Below are 27,419 nucleotides of genomic sequence, written 5' to 3' on the forward strand. Positions count from 1 at the left end.
TGGGATGGGTCTATGGACTCAATTCTGTGCAGTCACCATCCAGCACAGAGAGGAAGGCTTTCACTGTCTAATAAAGACTTCCTCCCTGGGAAGAAGATTCCTCTCTTAGGATCCTTAATATAGTCTAACAGTGCAATCCTGAAAAACAATTCCTGGTTGTAAGTAGAGATGGACACAAAATGGGGAAAAAACGAACCCTGAGTTTTGTGATTCATTGTGTTCTATGAAACATGAACCACGAACTTTCACAAAATTGTCCCATTTCACGAAACGATTCATTAGGTTCGTGATTTGTCAGATCCTGGGGCCCTACAATAGCCCTCTTTATACCCAGATGCCAAACTCGCAGGGAGACTTCAGCAGGCTCTCCTCCAGCCACCCTCAAAATTTGATGAAGCAGCCAAGTTACAAAAGATGAATTACATGTGGTGGGTCCACGCAAGATTACTTGGGAACTGTAGTCGGAGATTCCTTACCCTCTCTGTTTCCCTTCTCTGTTTTTAAAAATGGGTTGGTGGAGTAACAGCAGCAACGGAAGCCTCAGCAGCTCCTTCTGTCACTGCTTGCTGCTTGCCAGCTTCAGGATCCCTTCCCTGACTCTCTCCCTCCTGTCCTCCTGCTGCTCTGACATGCCTTCCCACCCCCCTGCCCCCAAGCTCCCTGGAAAGGATCTTGAGTGGACCCGTTCTGCTCGGCTTTTCCTTCAAGAACTTGAATGTGGGGGGAGGGCATTTCAGAGTAGTAGGAGGACAGGAGGACAGGAAGGAAAAGTAAGCAAAGAGACACTGAAGAGAAGAAAACCCAAGCAGATCTGCTCTGTGTGTCTTTTTTTCCAGCAGTGGCAGAAAGCTCTCTTCAGGTCCTCTTTGCTGACTTTTCCCTCCCATCCTCCTGCCCTCCTGCTTTCTGTTTGGCAGGGAGAGCTGCCTATCAAGGTTATGTGGGCTAAGATTGGGGTTTCCATGGCAACAAAAGGACTGCAGACCTTCTGGGCCTATGTTGCCTAGGAAATCAATGGATCAGCTCCAGCATGTCTGGCATCACGAAGCATTCACAAATTGGATGAATCAGCCCCAGAAGTCATGGATTTCATGAAAAACGTGGGCTCACAAAATGCATTTTTGCGATACAAAATCGGCCTGATTCGTCATGAAATTTGATTCATATTTCGATTCATGCCCTTGTCTAGTTGTAAGCTCCATTGAATAGACTTGAGTAGTAGACCTGCTTGGAGTTACTCTCTAAAGCTACCTTTTCTGTCTTTGGATAAACAAGTTGGTATTCTTAACCTTGGGCAAATCCACACTCACTCATCTTCCACTTATTTTGCGCTTTCGTTGCAATCGCCTTTATTCCGTTACCGGGCTGTGCATCCTCACATCCACCCTCCTGGTGCGTCTTCATGGCGCAATCAGTTCTCCACATGCCACCAAGAAAAGCGTTACCGTGGGCTGATCCCTCCTCTGACATCAGAATTGACGGCACACGTCACTTCCCTTTTTTTAAAAAAAGGGAAATCAATTACCCGGTATACCGATTTCTTGAATTGTGAGACTTGGCAATCGATCCCTCCCACTTTTCTTGGATTGGCTCATTTTTTATCGTCCAAGAACTCTTTATTTCAATTGGCTGGTTTGCCTCCTGGGCAAATTTGAATTTTTAATTTTTATAATTTTAGAAATTGCACTGTAATATTGCGGCTCAGAGTGTTCTTCTGAGTTTTGTGGTTGGCATCATGCCTACTCAGAGTGCTCTCTTTCTTACGATGGTTCAGATAGTAGTCGGCATGATTCATTGCACATCAAATATGTTTCTTGCCTATAGAAGGCACATCTCGAGAAGGCGAAGGGCTACCGCCAGAATCCTTTTTTTTTCTTCACGGCGATCCACCTGTCATCGACGGTACCAGAGACTGCCTGCATCCACAATGCGGCAGAGATGGTACACCTTGGCCGATCTTGAAGAGCCCAGAGACTGCTGGGTGTATCCACGAAGCTTGGAGTGGTGGGACTGCATCGTTATGTGCTGCTGGGACGACTGGGAGTGGATGCGGCGCTTCAGAATGTTGAAAGCATCATTCCTTGAGCTTGTTCAGAGGCTTCATCCATGTCTGGAGCGGAATTCCACCACCATGCATGCAGCCTTGTCCTTGGAAAAAAGAGTGGCTGTCGTGGTATGGTTCCTTGCAAGTGGAGCCAGCTATCAGGTTGGAAGCGACCTCTTCGGGATGGGACACTCCACCGTGGCTTCCTCAGTTTTGGAGTTTTGTTTCGCAGTTGAGTTGGAACTGCTAGCGAAGACGGTCTGCCTTGGGGATGATGTGGGCAAGGTGAGCGCTGGGTAGTTATATGACTACAGTATTCCCCTATATCACCTTTAAAAAAAAAAAAAGGTAAATCAATATACTGGTATGTCAGCAAAAAATTTTTTAAAAAGATTTGCCATTAGAAGATATAATGCACCGAATCTTGGGTTTTAACAGATATTTGTTTTAACCATGTTTTCATGTGAATCATGCAATCCAGTAATCAAAATAATATCATGTTTGTATTGAACAGATAATGGAATGCTTCCAACTTCTGGGATTCCCGCATTGCATCGGCACGATTGACGGGTGCCATATTCCTATATGTGCTCCAGGTGGGAGACCAGAGCAATATGGAAATAGGAAGCATTTCTCTTCCATTCTCCTGCAAGGGACAGTTGATCATACTGGCATATTCATAGACGTGGAGGTAGGGTGGAGTGGGAAGAACCACGATGCCTTCGTGTTTTCCCACTCCGCTCTATGCTCCGCCATGGACTCTGGGACCTTTTTGCTGGGCAACCAATGTATAACGGTGCATGGTATTCAAGTTCCACCACTCATCATCTCCGACGGCGCGTACCCCATGCGGAGATGGCTGATGAAGCCCTTTGGTAATACAGCGAGCAGTGCCATGGAGCGTCACCTTGACCGCTGTCTCTGCCGTGCGCGCAATACTATTGAACGCTCTTTCAGAAGGCTGAAATCGCGTTGGAGGAGCCTGTCCACATGCCTAAGGGCGCGTGAACAGAACATTGTCTCCATTGTGACAACTGCAGTGGTGCTGCACAATCTGTGTGAAGCCAAGGGGCACCCAATACTGTCTGTGCCTGGAGACTCGGCGGCATTACAGGTGGAAGTCGAGGCACAGGAATTCCAAGAACCAGAGAACAGACACCATGAGGAGGGCAAGGTTGTGCGAAGAGCACTCGCCAGACTCATGAGTGGTGGCACCTGAGAGATGGCATGCAGTTATGGGGGTTGTGTTAAAACCAGGCAAATGCTTGAGATTATGTTAATTGCTGTTCTTGAAATGTTGAATCTTGAGTGACTCACACCTGTTTGTATATACTCCTTCTTTTAAAAAAAGGTTTCCTGTTAAATCAGCCTGACTCTTTGTGGACATTATTTCTGTGTTGAGAAAATGATGCAGAAGCTGGTCACACCTCCCTTCAAACAGGCAACCACTCTGGAAGGATTCATCACACCCATCTTGTTGCACTCATAGGTGGTTTCACTTTTTTAAACAAAAAAAAATTAACAGCACACAACGTTCACTCAACTATTGTGTTTAACAGCACATAAAGCAGGACAATGTTGATTATTTTGAGGAGCCATTGACAAATGCTGCCTCCACTTTGTCGTTTTCATATTGGTGCATGCTTCAGTTTATGCATGCCATACTCTGGGAAGCTGTCCTGGCAATATTATATCAAAGCCCTTCATTTTTGAAAACGGGTGGGACACATAGTAACTCTTTCGCGAAAATCATAACCGCGACATACGCTCACAGAGGGATAATATGACACATCAGAACAGGATAGATGGAATGTTGCGCACAGCGTTTGGTTGCTCCCCTATGGATTTTGTATATACTGTACTGTATGTAAGCCATAATAAGGAACCCACGGCTGCCCAACGGGACCTTCTGCGACAAGAAGCTTGGTGGACTTTTAAATTACAATCTATGGAACCCAGAGGACTGAATAATACATTTGACTTGGCTGCTTTCTTATGAGGACATGACCAGAAGCACTAGCACTTTAAATTATATAATTGATGCAGAGCAACCTGATGATTGTGAGTAATATATAACATCTGAGGTGGGTGTAGGAGATTGCTGACGCCATTGAGCAGATTGCCACTTTGCACTTTAACTTTTGGAAAAATGTATTGAACTGCTACTAGTAAGTATTTGTAATAGTAATTTTAAATTTTAAAAAGTAATTTTAAAAAGACATATTTATAGGTCTTAAAAATTGTTTGAGAGTGTATTTATGTGGCTTTTTTATCTTACAGTATTTATTGAAATATCCATCAAAACTGTTTGTGAGTATGTAGTAGTGCAATCATATGGTCATTTTTGTGCATTGTATATGAATTCTAAAAATTATCTTTGTATGTATTTTACAGAAGTAACTGCTTTGATAAAGGGATTCCGGAACGGGAGTTCCTGCTGGCAACCCGTCAGCAGTTACCTTTATTATATTAGAATCTTGCACAGCACAACAAAAATTATATATTTTAATTGATGGATGTGGATCCTCAGATGATGTGAATTTGTATTATGCTTGTATTAATGATTCTTATGAAAGTGCTTTATTAAACAAGTTGATATATTCATATAATCTAGTTAGTAGGGTGCGGTTTATACAGTTTGTTTGCTGATTCATCCCGCACCTCTCTCCTGTGTTAATTTCGTGACCACAAGTCACAGCAAACCCTTTCAAACTGAACTGAATGTAAATACTAACGTGCACACGAGTCATCTGACTCTTTGGTTCGAGAGGAACGCTTGGTTGATACAATTGCCTTGATTCTTCTGTTTTGCACGTCAAGCTGAAGATCATTCCTTAATTTTAAAATTTAATAAATTGAAGAAAAAAAAATATCAAGGCAAGATGGCACACCCAGCTGCATGTGAAACATGCTTAGGCTGGGTGCCACTTTTGCCTCACTGCACGGATGGAGAGACCAGCCTTACATTCCTGGGCATCCAGGCTTTGGGAGGTGGGGCCTGGCCCTGTAAAGGGTGGCTCCGCCTCTGTAGGGCTCAGTCAGCTTTGAAAGCTCGGCCTGAGCAGAGCATATATCAAGCTCTCTCAGCCGAGCTCCTCTGAGGCCAGTTTTACTGCAGGCCCTCAGGGCTAGGTGGCTATAGCTACCTTCTTGGGGAAAGCTGTGATAGTCCCCTGCTTGATATCTTCAAACAACAGGAGGAGAGCCAGGGCCCAGCGCCAGGCTCAGTGGTTTGGCAGAGTTTTATTATTATTATTATTATTAGTAGTAGTAGTAGTATTATCCTCTTCTTATTTACACTTGGGGACTGTTGGTTATCAGTCAGGAGGGCTAAAGCAGGGTTATATCCAGTCCTTCCAGGCCTCTAGCCTAATTAGGCTCTGCTTCCCCTTATTTTGTTGGGAGGGTGTACTTTCAGCAGAAACAGCAATAGGCTTTTCTGTAGGCCGCAGGAGGGAATTGCAGCCATCTGAGGGGTGGATTACATTACTGCTCCTGGTTTAGCAGGGTGGATGCTGGTAGGCCTCCTCTCTGTCTAGTCTTTTTTCCTCCCCCCCCCCCGTTTATACTTACTTGGGAGGGAGTATTTCTAGCAGCAATAGCTTGGCTTAAGGCCTTCAGGCAGCAGGGGGTGCATTTTGTGAAAAGGCTTGGCAGTTTATTCAGTTGGATGCAGCCATTTTGAGTGTGGCATCACTGGCCTTCTTTGCCTCCTGGCAGTACAGGCTTATTGTGAAGGCATCTACAATATGCACAGCTCCAGCAGTGGCCATTTTGAGTGTGGGTTTTATATGGTCTGATTTGCCTCCTGCTTACTGGCAGTGGAGGCCATTTTGGTGAGGCTTTTACAACTCCTGCTGTGCTGGGGTGGCCATTTTGAGTGTATCATGCTGTGGACTGCTTAGCCTAGCACTGGCAGCCATTTTATAGAGGCCTCTGCAGTTTACACAGTGTTTGGGCTTCCATTTTGGGGGTATGTGTTAATGCAGTACATTGCGTTACTGTACATTTCCATCATGCCACTATAAATTTAAAAAATAAAAAGGCTAGCAGCCCTGTTAAGGGCAAACAGTCACTGAATATGTATCCTGCAAAGCAGCCCTACCTGCACAGTTAACCTTTGAGGATGACGAAGTGGCCACAGGGAGTAGGGAAAGGGATGTACTAAAACGAATGACAGGATTGCCCATTGGAAATAATGGGAGAGGCTTGAATGCCCAAAGGAAATAATGGGAAACTGAAATGCCCATTGACTTGCATGGGCTCCATTGAAACACAGAGCAAAAAAAGAGGTGCAAAGAAAACGTGGAATGGATTTTGAAGGAAAGTGTCTGGGCTCAGATAACCTGTTCTGGGACTGGATTGACAGGCCCCATGTTGGAATGACGGCCCCTGGGTGTGCCAAAAGGGCTTGGGGACTGGAATGACAGGCCCCTGACTGGAATGACGGGCCCTGGGTGTGCCAGAAGGGCTCAGGGCCTGGAATGACAGGCCCCATGCTGGAATGACAACCCCTGGGTGTGCCAGAAGGGCTCTGGGACTGGAACGACAGGCTCTGTGCTGGAATGACGGCCCCTGGGTGTGTCAGAAGGGCTCGGGGACTGGAATGACAGGCCCCTGCCTGGAATGATGGGCCCTGGGCGCAGCCGCGACCCCCGGGGGCCCCCGGCCCGCCGCAGGCGGGGCGGGGGGCGTCGGGGGGAGCGGCGCAGCCGCGACCCCCGGGGGCCCCCGGCCCGCCGCAGGCGGGGCGGGGGGCGTCGGGGGGAGCGGCGCAGCCGCGACCCCCGGGGGCCCCCGGCCCGCCGCAGGCGGGGCGGGGGGCGTCGGGGGGAGCGGCGCAGCCGCGACCCCCGGGGGCCCCCGGCCCGCCGCAGGCGGGGCGGGGGGGCGTCGGGGGGAGCGGCGCAGCCGCGACCCCCGGGGGCCCCCGGCCCGCCGCAGGCGGGGCGGGGGGGCGTCGGGGGGAGCGGCGCAGCCGCGACCCCCGGGGGCCCCCGGCCCGCCGCAGGCGGGGCGGGGGGGCGTCGGGGGGAGCGGCGCAGCCGCGACCCCCCGGGGGCCCCCGGCCCGCCGCAGGCGGGGCGGGGGGGCGTCGGGGGGAGCGGCGCAGCCGCGACCCCCGGGGGCCCCCGGCCCGCCGCAGGCGGGGCGGGGGGCGTCGGGGGGAGCGGCGCAGCCGCGACCCCCGGGGGCCCCCGGCCCGCCGCAGGCGGGGCGGGGGGCGTCGGGGGGAGCGGCGCAGCCGCGACCCCCGGGGGCCCCCGGCCCGCCGCAGGCGGGGCGGGGGGCGTCGGGGGGGAGCGGCGCAGCCGCGACCCCCGGGGGCCCCCGGCCCGCCGCAGGCGGGGCGGGGGGCGTCGGGGGGAGCGGCGCAGCCGCGACCCCCGGGGGCCCCCGGCCCGCCGCAGGCGGGGCGGGGGGCGTCGGGGGGAGCGGCGCAGCCGCGACCCCCGGGGGCCCCCGGCCCGCCGCAGGCGGGGCGGGGGGGCGTCGGGGGGAGCGGCGCAGCCGCGACCCCCGGGGGCCCCCGGCCCGCCGCAGGCGGGGCGGGGGGGCGTCGGGGGGAGCGGCGCAGCCGCGACCCCCGGGGGCCCCCGGCCCGCCGCAGGCGGGGCGGGGGGCGTCGGGGGGAGCGGCGCAGCCGCGACCCCCGGGGGCCCCCGGCCCGCCGCAGGCGGGGCGGGGGGCGTCGGGGGGAGCGGCGCAGCCGCGACCCCCGGGGGCCCCCGGCCCGCCGCAGGCGGGGCGGGGGGGCGTCGGGGGGAGCGGCGCAGCCGCGACCCCCGGGGGCCCCCGGCCCGCCGCAGGCGGGGCGGGGGGCGTCGGGGGGAGCGGCGCAGCCGCGACCCCCGGGGGCCCGGCTGTCTTTGTCTTTGTCTTTGTCTTTGTCTTTGTCTTTGTCTTTGTCTTTGTCTTTGTCTTTGTCTTTGTCTTTGTCTTTGTCTTTGTCTTTGTCTTTGTCTTTGTCTTTGTCTTTGTCTTTGTCTTTGTCTTTGTCTTTGTCTTTGTCTTTGTCTTTGTCTTTGTCTTTGTCTTTGTCTTTGTCTTTGTCTTTGTCTTTGTCTTTGTCTTTGTCTTTGTCTTTGTCTTTGTCTTTGTCTTTGTCTTTGTCTTTGTCTTTGTCTTTGTCTTTGTCTTTGTCTTTGTCTTTGTCTTTGTCTTTGTCTTTGTCTTTGTCTTTGTCTTTGTCTTTGTCTTTGTCTTTGTCTTTGTCTTTGTCTTTGTCTTTGTCTTTGTCTTTGTCTTTGTCTTTGTCTTTGTCTTTGTCTTTGTCTTTGTCTTTGTCTTTGTCTTTGTCTTTGTCTTTGTCTTTGTCTTTGTCTTTGTCTTTGTCTTTGTCTTTGTCTTTGTCTTTGTCTTTGTCTTTGTCTTTGTCTTTGTCTTTGTCTTTGTCTTTGTCTTTGTCTTTGTCTTTGTCTTTGTCTTTGTCTTTGTCTTTGTCTTTGTCTTTGTCTTTGTCTTTGTCTTTGTCTTTGTCTTTGTCTTTGTCTTTGTCTTTGTCTTTGTCTTTGTCTTTGTCTTTGTCTTTGTCTTTGTCTTCGTCTTCGTCTTCGTCTTCGTCTTCGTCTTCGTCTTCGTCTTCGTCTTCGTCTTCGTCTTCGTCTTCGTCTTCGTCTTCGTCTTCGTCTTCGTCTTCGTCTTCGTCTTCGTCTTCGTCTTCGTCTTCGTCTTCGTCTTCGTCTTCGTCTTCGTCTTCGTCTTCGTCTTCGTCTTCGTCTTCGTCTTCGTCTTCGTCTTCGTCTTCGTCTTCGTCTTCGTCTTCGTCTTCGTCTTCGTCTTCGTCTTCGTCTTCGTCTTCGTCTTCGTCTTCGTCTTCGTCTTCGTCTTCGTCTTCGTCTTCGTCTTCGTCTTCGTCTTCGTCTTCGTCTTCGTCTTCGTCTTCGTCTTCGTCTTCGTCTTCGTCTTCGTCTTCGTCTTCGTCTTCGTCTTCGTCTTCGTCTTCGTCTTCGTCTTCGTCTTCGTCTTCGTCTTCGTCTTCGTCTTCGTCTTCGTCTTCGTCTTCGTCTTCGTCTTCGTCTTCGTCTTCGTCTTCGTCTTCGTCTTCGTCTTCGTCTTCGTCTTCGTCTTCGGGGTGGGGTGGGGTGGGGTGGGGTGGGGTGGGGTGGGGTGGGGTGGGGTGGGGTGGGGTGGGGTGGGGTGGGGTGGGGTGGGGTGGGGTGGGGTGGGGTGGGGTGGGGTGGGGTGGGGTGGGGTGGGGTGGGGTGGGGTGTTTTATTTTTGGCAACCTCTTCTACATGCAAAACTTTTTTGGTACAAAGTTGTAATGTTATAAAATGGTAAAAATTTCATAAAATTGTAATTCTACTAACAATCCAACTCAAATAAGTTTATAGACAATTCAAACAGTATTGCTTTTATAATCACATTAGGCATAAATATTAAACATAACTTGTAAACATTAAGTAAAAAGTATTAAACACTCGGTAGAGATGGGTTGAAGGTTTTATCTTAAATCCTGAGCAGCTTGAAACCTTCAAGTGAGAACTGAAAACATGTTTCTCTGTTTTAGAGAAACTGCTTTTCAGTACAAAATAAATGGGATGTATGTTTTTGTTGCACTCTCCCAACCAGGAGACAGACTCCTCCTAAGAGTTTAATGGCTTCTTTCATTAACAAACGCTAGTCGTTTTCATTACGTGAGGTATCAAAATATAAATGTTTTTTTAAGTAAAACAGAAAAATAGAACAGATGAACGCAACAAGAATTAAGTTTCCTAACATTTCTTAATGAAATCTAACTCAGTCAGATTAACGAAGAAATGAATTCAAGTTACCGTAGCACATATTACAAGGGTAAGTTTCCTGCCTTTGTTTTCCTTCATGAGATTTCTTTTGGCCAAAACCCTGATCTGCTATTTGGATTACCATTTTTATATATTATCTTATGCAGAAATCTAAGATCTTTTCCTATGATAACAAAGATAAATATCAAACCAATCATAATTTAATTCTTTTTTACTATTTCCAATCATGTGACATTTTACCTAGCCAAAAGTACCACTATGCCCAGCTGTAAGATAAGAGATATGGATAGTAAAAGTGACAAGAAAAGTTACATGACCAGATCATCCTTGGTCTCTGCTAACAATTACAGAACATGTATCTGATACTGTTCACTATTTTTAATTGGCTGTCAAAGATAAAGAAGCACCAGTTATACACCATACTAGAAAAAGAACTACAGTGATGTTCATACAGTGTTATTTAGAATGCATATGTTTCACTAAGTATGTGTTCTAAACCATAATCAGCAGTCTACTGGTTTGAATCCCACTACTGACATGAGTTCAGTAGGTGGCCTTGGGTCAGCCACTCCTCTCAGCCCCAGCTCCATTGTGGGGATAAGAATAACACTAACTTGTTCACTGCTCTGGGTGAGGCACTAATATGTGTAGAAGAGCGGTATATAAGCATGGTTATTATTATTATTTATATTTCCATGACACCATCCCTTGACCTGTGAAATTAAGTATTTTGATACATATGAAAGTGATACCAAATATAAATGCATTGCATAATGTGTGAGTGTACATATACAAACTTTAAAAATTGTATTGGATAATACCGCAAAGCATGATTACTGAGAAAGCTGCTTTCACTGCTTTCAGTGTGGAGAGCTGCTTGTAGATCAAAACAACCTGACGAGCTGTCTTCATGCAGAGTGCGCTTCATTCTCTTGGCTTTCAATTCTGCTTTCGTTCAACATGGGTAAATCGATGTGTCAGCAGTAAACATTTGTATCACTCCTCTCTGAATGACCTTTTAAATTTTACTGTCTATCGTGTCAAAGCTATTAAAATTAACAATACAGTTACTAAGCTGCTAAGATCAATTAATGGCTCTTAGGCTTTATTTATTGATCTAGTGACATCTTCAAAACCCACTGGTAACAGACTATACATACTTCTCTTCTATCCACAATATATACACAAGGATTGATTACATATTCTTCTCTTCTAAATTACATATTTAAATGACATATTCTTATCTCCTAAATTAATTAGTCAAACTCTTACATCAAGGATGGGTGACAAGTTGTGGACAGACTACGCTTGGACAGAATGTACACTGAGAATAAATGACATCAAACAAATTGGAAACTAAATAAATCACTCTTATTTAACAAATAAATTTCTTCTGAAGTCTCTTTAGAAATTAAACAATAGAAACAAACTATGTGGCATTCCTCAAATCCACGTGTAGGATGCTATGGAAGTGATACTTAGAGGGAAATTAATCTCCGTTGCCTCCTGTCATGAAGAGCAAAAAGAAAACATTAGACATGAAATGATATCTAGAATAAGAAAACTAGAAGATGAACACAAAAAAGGCCACCCAATCTATAAACTTGCTTGCATGAAAATTAGAGGAAAAAACCTCCTCACATTCTATACAAGCTATTAAAGGCACCCAGGAAAAACTCAAACTAATTCTGTAAAATTAGCCGATGTATTTGCTGAATACTACCAAACCATTTGTACATCAGACAGTCCTGACACTAATCATATTTTAAATTATTTATCATCACAGGAAATTATTTGGAAAAAAAATCACAAGAACATAAACAGTATCTGGACCAACCAGTCACAACAGAAGATGTTACAGTCACTATCAAATCCTTGAAAAAAATAACAAAGCTTCAGACAGGGATGGATTCCCTGCCAAATTTTTACAAAAAAATACATTCACCTACTTTCAACTCCACTAACTGCCACATGCAAGTCTTGTTATGTTAGGAGGTAGCATCCCTCTATCTTGGTCAGAGGCTGAAATAGTAGTTACTCCAAAAAAGGACAACCATATTACAAATACTAAATCTTCTCAACCAATACCCTTCCTGAATCAAGACCAAAAGATCTTTACAAGCATATTTGCCAAAATAAATTTAAATAACCAACTACATTCACCTTGACCAGACAATACACGTAACACTTTAACTATAATTAATTTCTGTGAAGCATACAAAGCGCCTGCATTACTTCTGGCCTTTGATATAGAGAAGGCGTTTGATTAAGTGGAAATACCATATCTAAAACTTTTACTTCAAAAAAGGGGTTTTGGCGACCAATTCTAAAATGCCATTAATGCTCTTTATCTTTCTCCAAAAGCTACAGTTAGGACTAACAATGTACATTCAATAGATATCCATATAGCAAGGGGAACTAGACAAGGCTGTCCCCTTTCCCCATTTCTGTTTGCCATAACTATAGACAGGGCCAATGCTACCATTAGACCAAGTTCATACAGCAAAACTTCTCAGAGGTGCGCTGAGCTGGCCAAGGTCGAAACAGCAGATAAGACAGGATCCTTTCCCATGGAATCGGCTCCTTGCTGGTGTTGCCTGGAGGGAAAGAAGTCTAAACACTACACGATTAAATATGGCGTTACTTAGGTTAAAACAGTTTCTGACAATATGATTGGTTGAGGACTGAGAGGGTGGGTGGAGTGAATGCAGTTTGAGACTGAGAGTAGAGAGAAAATTTTTAGTCAGAAGAAAGCAGGCTAGCTGTGTGCTGCCTGAATATGTTGAAGTGTTTATGAGAGAAATATAACCTGTGTGGAACCTGAACTGAGCATGTTTGTGAAAGGACACTCAGTCAGGGAAAGAGAGGCCAGCTGTGTGAATGAGAGTAAATGAAGTAACTTTAAGAACCGAGAACTACATTTATGAAACCAATACGCTTCTCGAATAAATAAAAGCTTATTTTTGTTTTGCTATATCCCAGTGTAGCTGTCATTGCTATATCCCATTCCTATCTTCAGGGCCACATAGAACCACGAAGGAGCCTGACGCTTAGGAACGTTACCAAAGGGAAAATTTAAATAAAATATCTTGGAATAAAATATTCCGGGTGGCAGCAGACTACCCAGAGGGTTAAGGGATAGATTAAAAGAAAAATCTACCCTAAAGAAAGTAAAGGTCATACCACCATCCATCAGCAGATAGAGCTGAGTGTCATCCGCATACCAGTGACAACCTAGCCCAAAGCTGTGGGCTAACGGGGCAAGGGGGCACATATAGATGTTAAATAGCATCGGGGAAAGAATCGCCCCCTGAGGGATGCCACATACCAAAGAATGGTAAGCAGACATCTGTTCCCTGAGTGCCACCCTCTGTCCTAGATTGTGAAGGAAGGAGTTCAGCCATTGCAGGGCTGTTCCACGAATCCCCACATCGGCAAGGCAATGGGTCAGAAGATTATGATTGACCATGTCAAATGCTGCTGTAAGATCTAAAAGTATCAGCAGTGCCGACCCACTCCGGTCCAGGTGTCGCCACAGATCATCTGTGAGGGCAACCAGAGCCGTCTCTGTACCATGGCCAGGCCTGAAGCTGGACTGGAATGGATCCAGGATAGAGGCATCACCCAGGTATACCTGCAGCTGTTCCGCTACTGCCCTCTCAATTACCTTACCCAGGAACAGAATATTCGAAACGGGGCGATAATTAGCTGGATCAGCAGGATCCAGTAATGGTTTCTTGAAGAAGGACCGCACCACTGCCTCTTTCAGTGAGTCTGTAAAAAACCCAGAACTCAGAGAAAGATTAATGATGTCAGCTAACCGTACCCAAATCCCATCACCACCACTTTTCACCAGCCATGATGGGCATGGGTCCAGTGAGCTCGTGGTAGGTTTCACAGCATGAAGGACCCTGCCCACCTCCTCCTGGGAGAGTGGCCTGAATTGATCTAATATCAACCCTGAGGACGACCAAGGGGCCTCCAGTACACATACTGCATCAACTGTGGTGGACAGATCCCAGCGGAGTGACAAGATATTATTCGCAAAATAGTCTCCAAAAGCCTCACAGCTTATTACCGAATTTACATTTTTATTTGTCCCATGTGTGAGGGACGTTAAAGACCAAATCACTCTGGAAAGTTGTGCTGGGCAAGAACTAGTGGACGCAGTGGAAGCTGCATAGTAGTCTCTCTTTGCAGCTTTCAGTGCCATCTCATAGGCCTTCATAAACGTCCTATAAGATGTTCTTGTCATTTCATCATGGAGTCGCCGCCACACTCGCTCTAGCCGTCTCAGCTCCCATTTGATTTGTCGTAGCTCATCAGTATACCAAGGAGCTACTCTAGTTCGGGGGCGGAGAGAGCGATGGGGAGCGATCTCATCAATAGCTTCAGAGAAACGGACATTCCAGTCCTCTATCAGCTCATCCAATGAGCCACCAGGGGGCATCGGATCCTGCAGAGCGTTCTGCAATTCAATTGGATCCATTTGACTCCACGGGTGAGCATAAATCAGCTCATCGCCCAAGCAGGAGGGGGTCATGGTGCCCAGACAAGCCCTCAGGATGAGGTGGTCTAACCATGGCACTGCTATAGCTTCATCCAGATCCACCTGTATCCCAAACCCAAAGATCAAATCCTGTGTGTGTCCTGCTCGATGTGTGGGCATTGATACAAACTGGGAGAGTCCTAATGCTGCCATGGAGGCTATCATGTCCATGGCCTGTGAGGAGGTAGCATCATCAGCATGGACACTGATGTCCCCTAAGACCAGAAGCCTGGGGTACTCCAAGGCCCAGCCAGCCACCGCCTCTAACAGGCCAGGCACAGCATCTGCTGGTGCGCTGGGCAATCGGTATACCAGACAGATGGCTATACTCTCCTCGGCATCCCACACCAGGCCCACACAATCAATGCCAGCAATCTTTGGCAGAGGGAGCAGCCTGATGGAGAAACACTCGAATGAGCACCACTACCTCAACAAGACATTTCCCAATATGTAAAACAAATATGAGAAACCTGTACCATAAATGTGTTGGAATATATGTGTGTTGCAAGGTCTGAGATTCACTCATTATGGGGTTAATGTGTTTACCTACCATGCTATTGTTTAGATTGACCTTGAAGGGGAACCTGGCTCAAAGCCAATAATCTGCAAGCTCAGAAAACTTGAGTGTTTGTAAACTGTTATTGGTCAACAAGTCAGGTGATTTTCTTTCAGGGTCAAGAAGACAGAGGGAGAAGAAGATTCTCCATTCAGTTATCCCAGCTCTTTGTTTGTAACCAGTAGTGAGAATGTAGCTCCAGGCATTTGTTATTCTGTAGGCAATCCTGTTAACCTTTTTTCCTTTAGAAGTAAATGATTTTAAAATGTCGTGTGCTGACTCTTTATTGATTCAAGATCCATTGCACCTCTGAAGAAAAGCTATTTTTTAACCTTTCCCCCCAACAAAGTGGACCAGTTGAAGTAATTATTAAGGTGAAAAAGACGCTAGCGATTCGTGTATATTGTTCTTTGAATAACAGCAGTATGGTATGGCTTTGGATAGGCAATATGAGATCATTAACTCTCAAAAAAGGCAAACCTTATGAGTTATATCATCCTGCTTTCAGATAACACTGCCAGTCATTGCTGCATCTCAAAATAGTCTAGGAGACTCAAAATTATCTCAGAAGTCTCAGTCAACTTGAGAGGAACAATCCTTACTGAAACTTCTCCTTTTTAGCTCTCCAGAGAGCCAGCTAAAAAGAAGAAAGCAAACAAACTAAGTAACTGCAGACAAAAGTATCTCCTTTTCAAGTACAACATAATTCTCTCTCTCATTGTCTCACAGCAAACATGAGAAGGGGGTGGGAGTAGAAGATAGTCTGTTGTGCCAGCCAGGAAAAAGGTGGGGAAATAGCTTCCAATGTAGCTGAAGGAAATACCAATTGTTTAATTACTAATAGATTGCAAATGCTGAGTGCCATTAATACTGAATGATTATAATGAAAAATAAACTTTGTTCTCACATTTTACAGTAGCCTGCATTCAAAGTGAAAGAGGAAGCTATGTAGACATGCTTATCTAAAATAGCCTGCATTCAAAGTAAAAGCGGAAGCAATGCAGACATGTTTATCTAAAATGTCAGTTGAAGTGCCTCGCTGTTAGATGGGAAAACAGATACATTCTAGCTAAAATGAGCTTAGCTTACCTGACACCAACACCATGTGATGTGTCTATATGCTGTATGTATAAAATGAGGAACTGTGAATGAATCGGGAGCTCAGTTCTTTGTGGCACTAGTCATGCTGAGCTCTGCCGGCAATAAACATCATTCCTTCCTGAAAATTCTGTCTAGTCTCAATTCTTGGGAACACTGAACCCTGCTACATTTTTGGGGGCTCATTCTTCCGGGATTGAGGGGACCCTTGGGGTACCCCCTTGACCCCCAGTCCGTGGCCGCTGGTTCTAGACTGGTAGTGGACCTGTGGGCGCCCCCTGAGTTTTTCAGGAGCAGGCCCTGCCTTCCTCGGGTGTCAGTGGTGCGCCACTGGGGCGTCAACGACCCGGTGACGGAATCAGGAACGAGTGATCCAGGAAAGTCCCGGGACATGTGAGTATGGAGTAATTGGGGTTACCGTTCCACTTTGGAGTGAAGAGGGGCTTGATCACCCCCTAGCACAGCCCAAGTAAGTGAGTCAGAGGGACTCAACTGAACCCGCTGGTGCTTGTAGGAACTGGGATGGAAACTTGTCATGTGAATGCCATGAATGGAATGCCTAGGGCGATTGGTGTGTGAATCTCCGAGACGCATTTCCTGGCTGGGCGACTTCATCAGGTCGTCAAAGACGAGAAGCGAGTGTGTAGGGCCTCGTGAGAAGCAGACCCCTTACTGCTTTCTCACTGTTATTAATCCCTAGACTGTCTTGTCTTGTCTGGGCTCTGTGTTGATAATGGGTGGTTCATGCTCATCCCCAGAAACAACCCCCTTGAAATTGATGTTGAAACATTTCCAGGAGGTGTATGGATGATGGGTCCAGTCAGGGGAGAATCCAACCCCTGAGCTGTTGGAAATTTTCTGGCCTACATTTGATTTAGGCTGGCCAAAGGAAGGGACTTTTGACGAAACAACTGCCCTAAATGTTTATCACTTTACTCTTAAGTAACATGATGATCAGATTATATATGCACAGTCATGGTTTGATACTTGTTTGAATCCCCCTCCCTGGGTTAAGGACTGGCCGGGGTACCGGGCTAGGAAGAAGGAGGTGCAGCTTATGGCCCTAGGGAAAGGAAGGAGGATGAATCCATAGTCAAGAAGGCGACCACCAAAGGGAGGCATCTACCCGGTGGTGCCAGTAAAGAGAGATACTGCCTGCCCCACTGCCCCTCTAGAAGCTAGGCTCCAGCCGAAGTCTAAGCCTGTTCAACAAACCCAAGAAGAAGAGGTGCCCACACCACCATATGCTCCCTCACTGCCTAGAGGAGGAGAGAGAGTGGAAGGGCCTGTAGAAGAGCAAGTAAGGGGAGCTGGGGGTGGACCAAAAAACCCCTCCAATGCTACCCCTGCCAAAACCAGATCTTAGACACGGAAAGAAAATGTAGAGGCAGAAGATGAGTATAAAGATATCCCAGAGCTAGAAAAAGAAGGGGAAGAGAGCAATGTCTATCCCTTGAAGAAAACTAAAGCCTGTCCCTTAAGAGAGACAGTGGACCCTCGCTCAGGGACCTCGCATTTAATATATATACCCTTTCCAACTACTGATCTGTACAATTGGAAGACTCACACACCTCCATTCTCAGATCAGCCAGAACCGGTGACTACTTTGTTTCAGTCCATAATTAATAGCCATAAACCAACTTGGCAGGACTGTAACCAGCTCCTAATCACGTTCTTCAATACAGAGGAACGCAAACGTATTATACAAGGAGCTAGGAAATACCTAGCAAAGCTAGTGAAAGAAGGGGAGGATACAGAAACAAAAGGTGAAAGAGGCATTTCCTATGGCAGATCCGAACTGGGATGCCAATGAAGAGGGAGGCATGGCTAAACTAACCGGGGTACCAGTAGGCCCTGATGCAAGGGATAAAGGCTGCAGGAAAAAGGGCAACCGATATGAGAAAAATACAAGAGTGTCAACAAGGACCAAATGAGCCTCCTGGTGCTTTCCTAGAAAGGGTCTACCAGACCTACCGTCAATACACTCCCTATGACCCAGAAGCAGAAGAAAATAGGAGAATGGTTTTGAACACTTTTGTCACCCAACCAGCAGGGGACATTAGAAGGAAAATACAGAAGCAAGAAGGGTTCCTGGGAATGAATATAGAGCAGCTGCTTGAAATTGCCCATAAAGTTTTTTCTAATCGTGAACAGGAAGCACAAAGAGAGACCGATAGAAAAATGAAAAAGAAGGCAGAATTGCTGGCTGTAGCACTGGCCCAGCAGCACCAACAGGGACAGTACCCCCCTGGAAGGGGACGTATGGGGGGCACCCTGAGAGAGAGGAGGCAGGCAGCCCCTAGATTTTGAAACATGTGCGTGGTGTTTTAAAAGAGGGCATTAGAAAGATGAGTGCAAAGAGAGGCTACAGAGTATCAGGGGATGTGGAAGAGGACGAGATGATAGAAGGAAAAGATGGGACCCCCAGAGCCGAGGGGAAGTCCGAGATGGAACGTATAAAAGATGAGGACCAGCCATGGAAGCAGCATTGAGAGAGGACAAATATGGATGGCAAATAGACTCTGAATGGGACGAAGAATGGGAGGCATACGCCAGACTGAGCACCTTCAATCTTGGCCCCCAGGAGCCCATGGTTGAAATTTGCATGAGGAGCCAAAATATTTCTTTCTTAGTGGACACTAGAGCTGAACGTTCAGTAGTAACTCAGCCAGTAGTCCCCATGACAGATAAAACAATCATTGTAAGGGGATTTGTTATGAGGCTACCCAGAAGTTGCTAAAGGTGCTATACAAAGCTGGCTACAAAGTGTCACAGAAGAAAGCACAGCTCTGTCAGCCCCAAGTAAAATATTTGGGATTTGATATATCAGAAGGAATCAGGTCCCTGGGCCATGAATGCAAGGAAGCAGTCTGCTCCATTCCAGAGCCCTCCTCCAGGAGGCGAGTGCGAGAATTCTGGGGTCTGCAGGGTATTGCCAAATTTGGATTCCCAACTTTGCAAAAACAGCAAAGCCCCTTTATGAAGTTACAAAGGGGGGAGAACGGGATCCTTTTTCTGTGGGGAAAAGAGCAGAAGCAAGCATTCCAGACTCTTAAAGGACAGTTGCTGGAAGCCCCTGCCCTGGGTCTGCCAGACCTTATGAAGCCTTTTTGCTCTTCTGTGCATAAGAGGAATGGCACAGCAGCTGGAGTATTAACCCAGCATCTGGGAAATTAGCAAAGGCCAGTAGCATACCTGTCTAAGCAGTTGGATGCTGTAGCAAAAAGCTGGCCAGCCTGTCTCCGTGCTGTAGCAGCCACAGCAGAGCTAGTCAAAGATTCGCAGAAGCTGACTTTGGGACAGAAGGTCTGTGTTAAAGTCCCACATTCTGTGCTCGCCCTGATGGACTACAGGGAAGAGATTCATTCACAAATGTATGCATGACCACATATCAGGGATTGCTGAAAACCCACAAGTGAAGCTAACTGTAATTAGTGCTCTCAACTCAGCATCCTTACTGCCAGTAGATGAGGAGAGCCCAACCCTTGATTGTCTCCGAACCATCGATGAAGTTTACTCTAGCCGAAAGGACCTGACTGATGTCCCCATGCCAAACCCAGACATTATTTTACTGACGGCAGCAGCTTTGTCGAAAATGGGGTTAGAAATGCAAGGTATGCAGTAGTAACTTGGACAAAGAATATAGAAGCTAAACCCTTGCCACCCAATACCTCTGCTCAGAAAGCTGAACTTACTGCTTTAGCCAGAGCTCTTCACTTAGCAGAAGGATTAAAAGGTTAACATTTGGACAGATTCTAAATATGCATTTCTTACTCTGCATGCTCATGGAGTTTTATACAAAGAGAAAGGTCTCATCACTGCTTCATGAAAACGAATTAAAAATGGACCTGAGATTTTGCAATTGCTCCAATGCTTTAAAAAGTAACTGTCATGCATTGCAGTGGCCAGAGAAGAATTTTTGCAGCCATCCCATTTTCAATGTCCTTTTCCAAGTCCAGATGTCTGATTGGACTCCAAAGTATTCCCATGAGGAGGAGGACTAGGCTAGTCCTCAGAATACCCAGAGACGTGATGGCTGGCTTCAGTTTCCAGATAGAAGACTCTTTGGGCCAGAATCAATTGCTCATGCAGTAGTAAAAGCTGCCCATGAAGCCACTCATTATGGAAAGTCAGCACTAGCAGAGTTACTAAACAAGGACTTGTACATTGCTAAACTACATGGACTGTGTGCAGCTGTTTCCAGAAGCTGTGTCGTGTGTGCCAGAAACAACCCCCGACAAGGACCAGGTCCACCTCCTGGGTTCCAACCCCCGGGGTCTCTGCCATTTCAGTCACTAGTTGTAGATTTTACTGAATTGCCACGGTACCAAGTATTCCGATACTTGTTAGTGTTTGTTAACTCATATTCTGGGTGAGTAGAAGCGTTTCCTTGTAAAACTGAAAAGGCCAGAGAGGTAGTTCGGTGTCTCTTAAAGGAAATTGTAGGACGGTGGGGTCTGCCAGCAGTTATTTTAAGTGAAAATGTCCCCATTTGAGTTAATGTTTGGTAGGCCACCTCCTATTTTACAAGGTGTTACAGGAAACCCTGGTCAGTTGGGAGATCTGAGACTCAGGGAACAAGTTGTGGCCCTGGGCAAGACTTTGCAGAAAATTCAAAAGTATGTAGGAGAACAATAGCCTTTGCCAGTGTTTAATCTAGTCCATAAGTTTCAGCCAGGAGCTGAGATTTGGGTAAAGGACTGGCAAGTAATTCTGCTAGGACCTAAATAGAAGGGCCCATACACTGTCCTGTTAGCAACTCCTACTGCTGTGAAAGTAAAAGGCATTGCAGTTTGGGTTCATTGGACTAATATTAAACCTGCTGCCACACCTTGAGTTTCAGAGATCTGTCCAGACGATCCCCTCCGTTTCTGACTGAAGAAGCTACCCTCTGGATCTCACCCTACCGGAAAAGGCTAAGATTCACAGGCAACAGTTCCAGGGCCTGGTACCTGAGCACTCCAGGAGGCTGTTCAGGTTCAAGGCTGAAGACGCTCTGGTCTAGCCACTCCTGGGCTGGCTAGTCTACCCACAGCTGAAGCTTTGATCATCGGTGGACTACAGTAACAGTTGATGTTTTTTCGCGTTTTCTCCTATACCTTTACTGGCTGTGCATTTTTCCTGTGTTTTGTTCTCCTTATCTGTTGTTTTTATAAGATCAGGACAGGCATCCAAGAGGTAGTTTGTCCTGACTGTGGTCAACAACATTGTAGTAACGTACCCTGCCCCCAGTGTTTCTTATATACTCCTCCTACTCTCCCACTCCAGGGAGTGGTGCTACTCCCCCACCGCTCTGATATTATATCTAGATTGAGCTTTGCTTGACTATATTATAAGTGCTTTGCTAAAAAGCTTGGTCCAGGGAAAATGTGCTAGACTCAGGCTGCAATTTAAAGTTAAGTTTTAGGAAGAGCTTCATGTCATACTCTGCCTTCATTATTATATCGGGGTGTGTGTTTGGGGTCTGGCTAACCCTTCTTTTCAGCTGCCTACTCAGGTGTATTTTGGGCAGACGACCATAAATAGAGACTTGTCCAGTCTGTAAGTGCCAACACTATGCTATTACTACGTGCCCCAATTGTAGGCTGTCTTCTCCTCCTCCTTATACTCCTTCCAACACAGATGACGCTCCCACAGAGAGGATGGAGGTGTAACCATTGTTTTGGCTTGAAACGGTATATCCGAACTTTTCATGCCGTAACCACCCCTGTTAGTACAAAGTGTTATCACAGACATCTTGCAAAAGTTTGTTATCATGAAGGGAAAATGTATGCAATGGTCCAAAATATAGGGTGGTCCTGGTCTGGTACGATGCAAGGTTGCCCAACCATACCATGGTTATGCATCCCAGCTGCGTGGGGGAAGGATCGTGTGGCCTACGCCCCCAGAGCAACTCAGACACCAGAAACTGAGGCCACAACTAAGGCCCCGATTGTGGTATACTCCTCCTTGTATCAGGAGGTTGCCTCAGATGTTCCAATCCCCGCCCCTGGTAGAAATCTCTTTTTGACTCTTGCTGAACAAATAGCTGCCTCTTTAAATGTCTCAGATTGTTGGGTGTGTGGGGGACCCCTTATGAGTGAGCAATGGCCCTGGGTGGCAATGGAAGTGACCCCTGAAATATTAACCCAGTGAAACCATACAGTTCAGGCCTCCCAGCGTATAATAGAGTATTATGGCCCAGCCACCTAGAGTATTATGGCCCAGCCACCTAATGGCCCAGCCACACTAATCAAACAGCTGCGGCTCTTGAACTCTTGGCCCGGCAGCAGACCCAAATGAGAGCACCTATCTACCAAAATAGATTGGCTCTAGACTACCTGCTAGCCGAGGAAGGAGGAGTATGTAGAAAGTTTAATCTCTCGGATTGTTGTTTATCAATTGATGACAGTGGGCAAGCAGTTACAAACATAGCTTCCAATATACGCAAGCTAGCCCATGTCCCTGTGCAGATGTAGAAATCTGCTTGGTACACTACCTGGTGGGACTCCTTCTTAGGAGGAGGTTGGTGGAAGAAAGCTTTGTTTCTGATGGGGTGTGCTCTAGCCGGTATTATATTCCTCCCTTGTTGTATTCCCTGTGTTATTCGCCTCATACAATCTACAGTTTCAGGCATGACAATGATGGTCACACCGGTGGCGCCTCCACCCAGGGGAGCCCCACCCCTGACTCAGCTATATACTGTTATCTCTGTATCTCCTGAACGAGATTATTCAATTAAGATGCGGGCTCTGAGGTTCCCGTCAGAGGATGAAAAGAAGGAGGGGGAGTATGTAGGGCTAAAGGCATAAATTGTACAGACAAAGTTTTGGGTCAGCCTCTTTGCTGCACTAATCAGAGGCTGAAAGGGGGAAAATGTAGCTGAAGGAAATACCAATTGTTTAATTACTAATAGATTGCAAATGCTGTGTGCCATTAATACTGAATGATTATAATGAAAAATAAACTTTGTTCTCACATTTTACAGTAGCCTGCATTCAAAGTGAAAGAGGAAGCTATGTAGACATGCTTATCTAAAATAGCCTGCATTCAAAGTAAAAGCGGAAGCAATGTAGACATGTTCATCTAAATTGTCAGTTGAAGTGCTTCACTGTTAGATGGGAAAACAGATATATTCTAGCTAAAATGAGCTTAGCTTACCTGACACCAACACCATGTGATGTGTCTATATGCTGTATGTATAAAATGAGGAACTGTGAATGAATCGGGAGCTCAGTTCTTTGTGGCACTAGTCATGCTGAGCTCTGCCGGCAATAAACATCATTCCTTCCTGAAGATTCTGTCTAGTCTCAATTCTTGGGAACACTGAACCCTGCTACACCAATGCTACAAAAAGAAACTTTTCAGCAACTTGAGGAAGCCAAGCAAGAAGTGAGAAGGAAAACAAAAGGGAAAAGGTGGGAAACTGTCTCCAGAGCTAAGAAAAAACCCACTTCATAGAGCAAACTGTATCCCAGCAACAACAAGAGAAGAGGCAGAGTGGAAAACATTAAAATCTTCACAGCTATTCTGCTGTGTCTGGAAAGAAATGGGCAGAAAGTCAGCTTCATGGCTGCAATAAAAGGGAGGAAAGTAGGGAAATTCTGCTGTAGCAACGCGCAGAGCATACTTGCTGCAGAGGAACAAGTGCAGGGAAAAATACCTCTGCACTAGAACCTACAACTATATAGCCAAGCTTTTAAGGTTTCCTCGAAATCTGAAAATCCTTTAAAGAGTTATGATGACCTCATCCAATCCTTAAGGCCACTTTTGGTAGGTGCTCGAGAGGGAAAACTGGTCAAGACCAATTTGTCATCTAAACCTGGGTTTGATCAGAGCTGTATTTGTGCTAAAAATGCTTTAATCTATGCCTATAAGTTAGCACTGAGAGCTGATGAAAAGACCAGACAAGATGCATATCGTTCTCTTTCATTTTTTAAAAAGAAGTATAAATCACTGGTTGCCCGCTGTAAGAAAGAACATACCAGAAAACTGTGGGCCAATATAATTGAAGCAGCTACGAGCAAAAACTCAGTGGTGTTCTGGAAACTAGTGTCAAACCGCGCCTCCACAGCCGCCTCCCCCTTGGCTTCCTCTATCCCCCCAGATAAATGGACTTCTTTTTTCCAAAAAATGTATGATGATCCTATTCAACCCCCTCCTGCCCTAACAATAGAAAATCTGGCCAAATGCCCCCTAGTTCATGCCGAAGAGGTAAAAGCTTATATTAGCCAGTTAAAGAATGCAAAAGCCCCTGGGCTTGATGGAATATCTCCAGAATTACGAAAAACAAATAAGGACTGGTGGGAAACTTTCCTAGCCTCCCCATTTACTTATATTGATGAAACCGGCTACATCCCCAATGATTGGGGAATGGCTATAGTAGTCCCCTTCCATAAGAAGGGAAAGAAGGAGGATCCATCCAATTATAGACCAATCAGCTTACTAAGCATTGTAAGCAAGTTGTCTACAAAACATCTGCTGAAGAAATCTTTAGACTGGCTAGAACAGGAGGCAATAATTGCTGATGAGCAAGCTGGTTTTAGAGCTGGCAGGTCAACAATAGATCACTGCCTAGTAATGCAACACCTTGTAGAGAAATACGCTACAGAAAACCAAGCATCACTTTACCGGGCATTTGTTGATTTAAAAGCAGCTTTTGACACAGTCTCTAGAAATAGACTTTGGAGGAAACTGCAGGCCTCCTCTATTGATAGGCGACTGCTGTCCCTTTTGGGGGCTATGCACAAGCAAACTGCCCTGAGTAAGGTGCAGCCGAATTGGGCATTTGACTGACTCCATTCAAACTTACAGGCAGGTGTGCCTTCTAGCCCCCTTTCTGTTTATCTTCTACATCAACAATTTGGTAAACCTTTTGAATGCCCCTGGATTGCATCCTCCCAAATTAGCAAATAGGCACATTCACGTACTGCTCTATGCAGATGATGCTGTATTACTTTCTAGGACCCCCATAGGGCTGAAACGAGCCCTAAAAAAATTCTCCCAATTCTGTGATACTGAAGACCTTCTAACTAATTACCAAAAAACTAAGATCCTGGCTTTCGGTAAAAATCCAAAGACCAGACGATGGGAGCTTCAGGGGCATCAGTTAGAACAACTTACCAGCTTCAAATATTTGGGTGTAGTTTTGCAAGCCTCAGGTACCAAAACAACACATAGCAGCTTTATTGCTGATGTGGGAGAAAAAACAGCACACGGTATACTGAAATTCTATCGATCACAAGGGGGGCAGTATGTACCAGCTGCGCTCAGATTGTTTAAAGCCAAACCATTGGCCCAATTAGTATACGGATCATGGGGCTGCCATCCTCCTCTTTCTCTCAACTTGAGAGAGTGCACTCCAAATTCCTTAGAGCTCTATTACAAGAGCCCAAATGCATGCCTAACTCATGGGTTAGACTGGAAACAGGAATGTTAAGGGTAGAGGCCAGAATCACCATCCTTTCAATTTTCAAATGGCTGTCAGGGTGTCTAAACCCGCAACGTCTGCTCCCTCTGTTATTCCAAGACAAATTTCAATCTAATTGGCAAAAGGCGACTCTGAAATCCCTGGGAAAATTGGGTCTTTCCCCTCAAAGTTTGCTAGTCATGGGGTTAGACCGAGAAAAATCACTCATTAAGCAGAGAGTGACAGACATTGAAAGACAAACATTTTCTTAGAGCACCAGGTTTTATTTCTTCAGATACTACTAAATATATTGCCGCTCCTGCAGCCTATTTTTACTTTCTTGAATCCAGTAACTCCAGAAGGGCATTTGCTTTAGCTAGAAGTTCAACTCTACCCTCTGCCGTTCTGGAAGGAAAGTTTAAAGCTGTCCATTACTCTCTTAGGCTTTGCTCCTATCCCCTAAGAGAAACTGACTCAATGAAGCACATCTTCTTCAACTGCCCAAGTCATAGTAAAATTAGAGCGGAAACCATTAGCCTATTAGTAGAAAGATTCCCTGGAAGTTCAAATAAAATTAAACTTGATTATCTTTTGTCTGATCAGAATCACCAGACACCATGTCAAGTAGCAAGATTCTGTGCCCAGGTCTACAAGCAACGTAAATCACATAAGGCAGCTTAAACAACTAATTTATGATAATCTTATTTTTTTACTCTTATATTTATTCATCGTTCTTCCCCAGTATCCAGTCTCAACAGCTTTTAAACTGATTTGCAAATGGTTTTATATGTACTGGTTGCAGACTGTAATAATAAACTTGACTTGACTACCTCTGCACTAAGAACAGCAGAAATACCTGAACCTACTTCGTGGGGTGAAATATCCTAGTTACCACCAGAAGAAGCTGAGAAATGGAGAAAAGCGGAGGGTGTGGTGTCGGTGTTGAAGAGAATGATAGCACTTTGAAAGAGCTCCATCTCTCCCATGCCGGAAATTTAAAATTTATGTTGAAAGGGTAAAGTAAAAGTATTTACCCTTCCAACGTAAAAATACACTAAGAGATCCGAAAGGCAGATTCATATCTATTAAAGGCACTATAGAAAACCAAACTTACACATTTAGCTCAATTTATGCCCCAAAACAAGACAGCCTAATGAAATTCTAAAACAAAGTTCATTAGAATACACATGTATCACTTAGTATAATTTGCTCTAAACCATATTTTCATGACAAACCCAAAGAAACAGCAGCAACATAATCTAAGAGTATAATGGAGAGCAACCAGTAGAAACAGAAGGATTAAAAATATCGTGCTCACTAGGTTGGAGGCAAGTTCTGACGACAACAGGGCCAACAACAAAGATTCTCAGGTCAAACTCCATGGTCAAGTAACAGATTCCAAAATCAAAGACTGTGACCCACCAAGGCTCAGGCAGCCAGAGCCTAAGAGCTCACCAACAGCTAAGTCCAGAATGCCACAATTCTGACTAGCTAATCCCATGCTAGCTGCAGCCTTATAAAGGGAGTTTCTCCTACAGGTGAGGCTGGGTTCATTAAGCTTCTTTCTCCAAGCTGGCTCATCTCTGCTACTCAGGAGGAGTAGATCCTGTACTGGCTCTCCTGACATTTCCTCAGCAGGGGGAAGGCCGTGGGCTGCCAGGCATGCGCTCCTGTGCTTGGCCCATGACTCTGCCCTTACCCTCAGCCTTCGCTGCTCCTGGGGTTCTTTGGGAGACAGTGGCAGTTCTGGCAGCAGGCAGTTCCATGCTAAGGCCGCCTGGCTTGATGACTCTGTGGTTGTCAACCCTCCTGGAGATCCCCACAAATTACAACTGATCTCCAAATGCCACAACTTGGTCTTGACCAGTTTTCCCTCTCGAGCACCTACCAAAAGTGGCCTTAAGGATTGGATGAGGTCATCATAACTTTTTAAAGGGTTTTCAGGTTTTGAGGAAACCTTAAAAGCTTGGCTATATAGTTGTAGGTTCTAGTGCAGAGGTATTTTTCCCTGCACTTGTTCCTCTGCAGCAAGTATG

The 27,419-nt window shown here is 46.1% G+C and overlaps 1 protein-coding gene across 1 annotated transcript; it reads left to right on the forward strand.

Moving 5' to 3' along the window:
* The first annotated feature begins 1,927 nt into the window (after positions 1-1,927).
* Positions 1,928-3,263, forward strand: LOC129335128 (uncharacterized). The gene is made up of 2 exons (XM_054987580.1): positions 1,928-2,329; positions 2,559-3,263. Exons 1-2 carry the CDS (start codon positions 1,928-1,930, stop codon positions 3,261-3,263), a joined length of 1,107 nt encoding a protein of 368 aa, XP_054843555.1.
* Positions 3,264-27,419: the final 24,156 nt, after the last annotated feature.

This window comes from Eublepharis macularius, chromosome 8, assembly GCF_028583425.1.
Source record: "Eublepharis macularius isolate TG4126 chromosome 8, MPM_Emac_v1.0, whole genome shotgun sequence".
Lineage (NCBI taxonomy): Eukaryota > Metazoa > Chordata > Lepidosauria > Squamata > Eublepharidae > Eublepharis > Eublepharis macularius.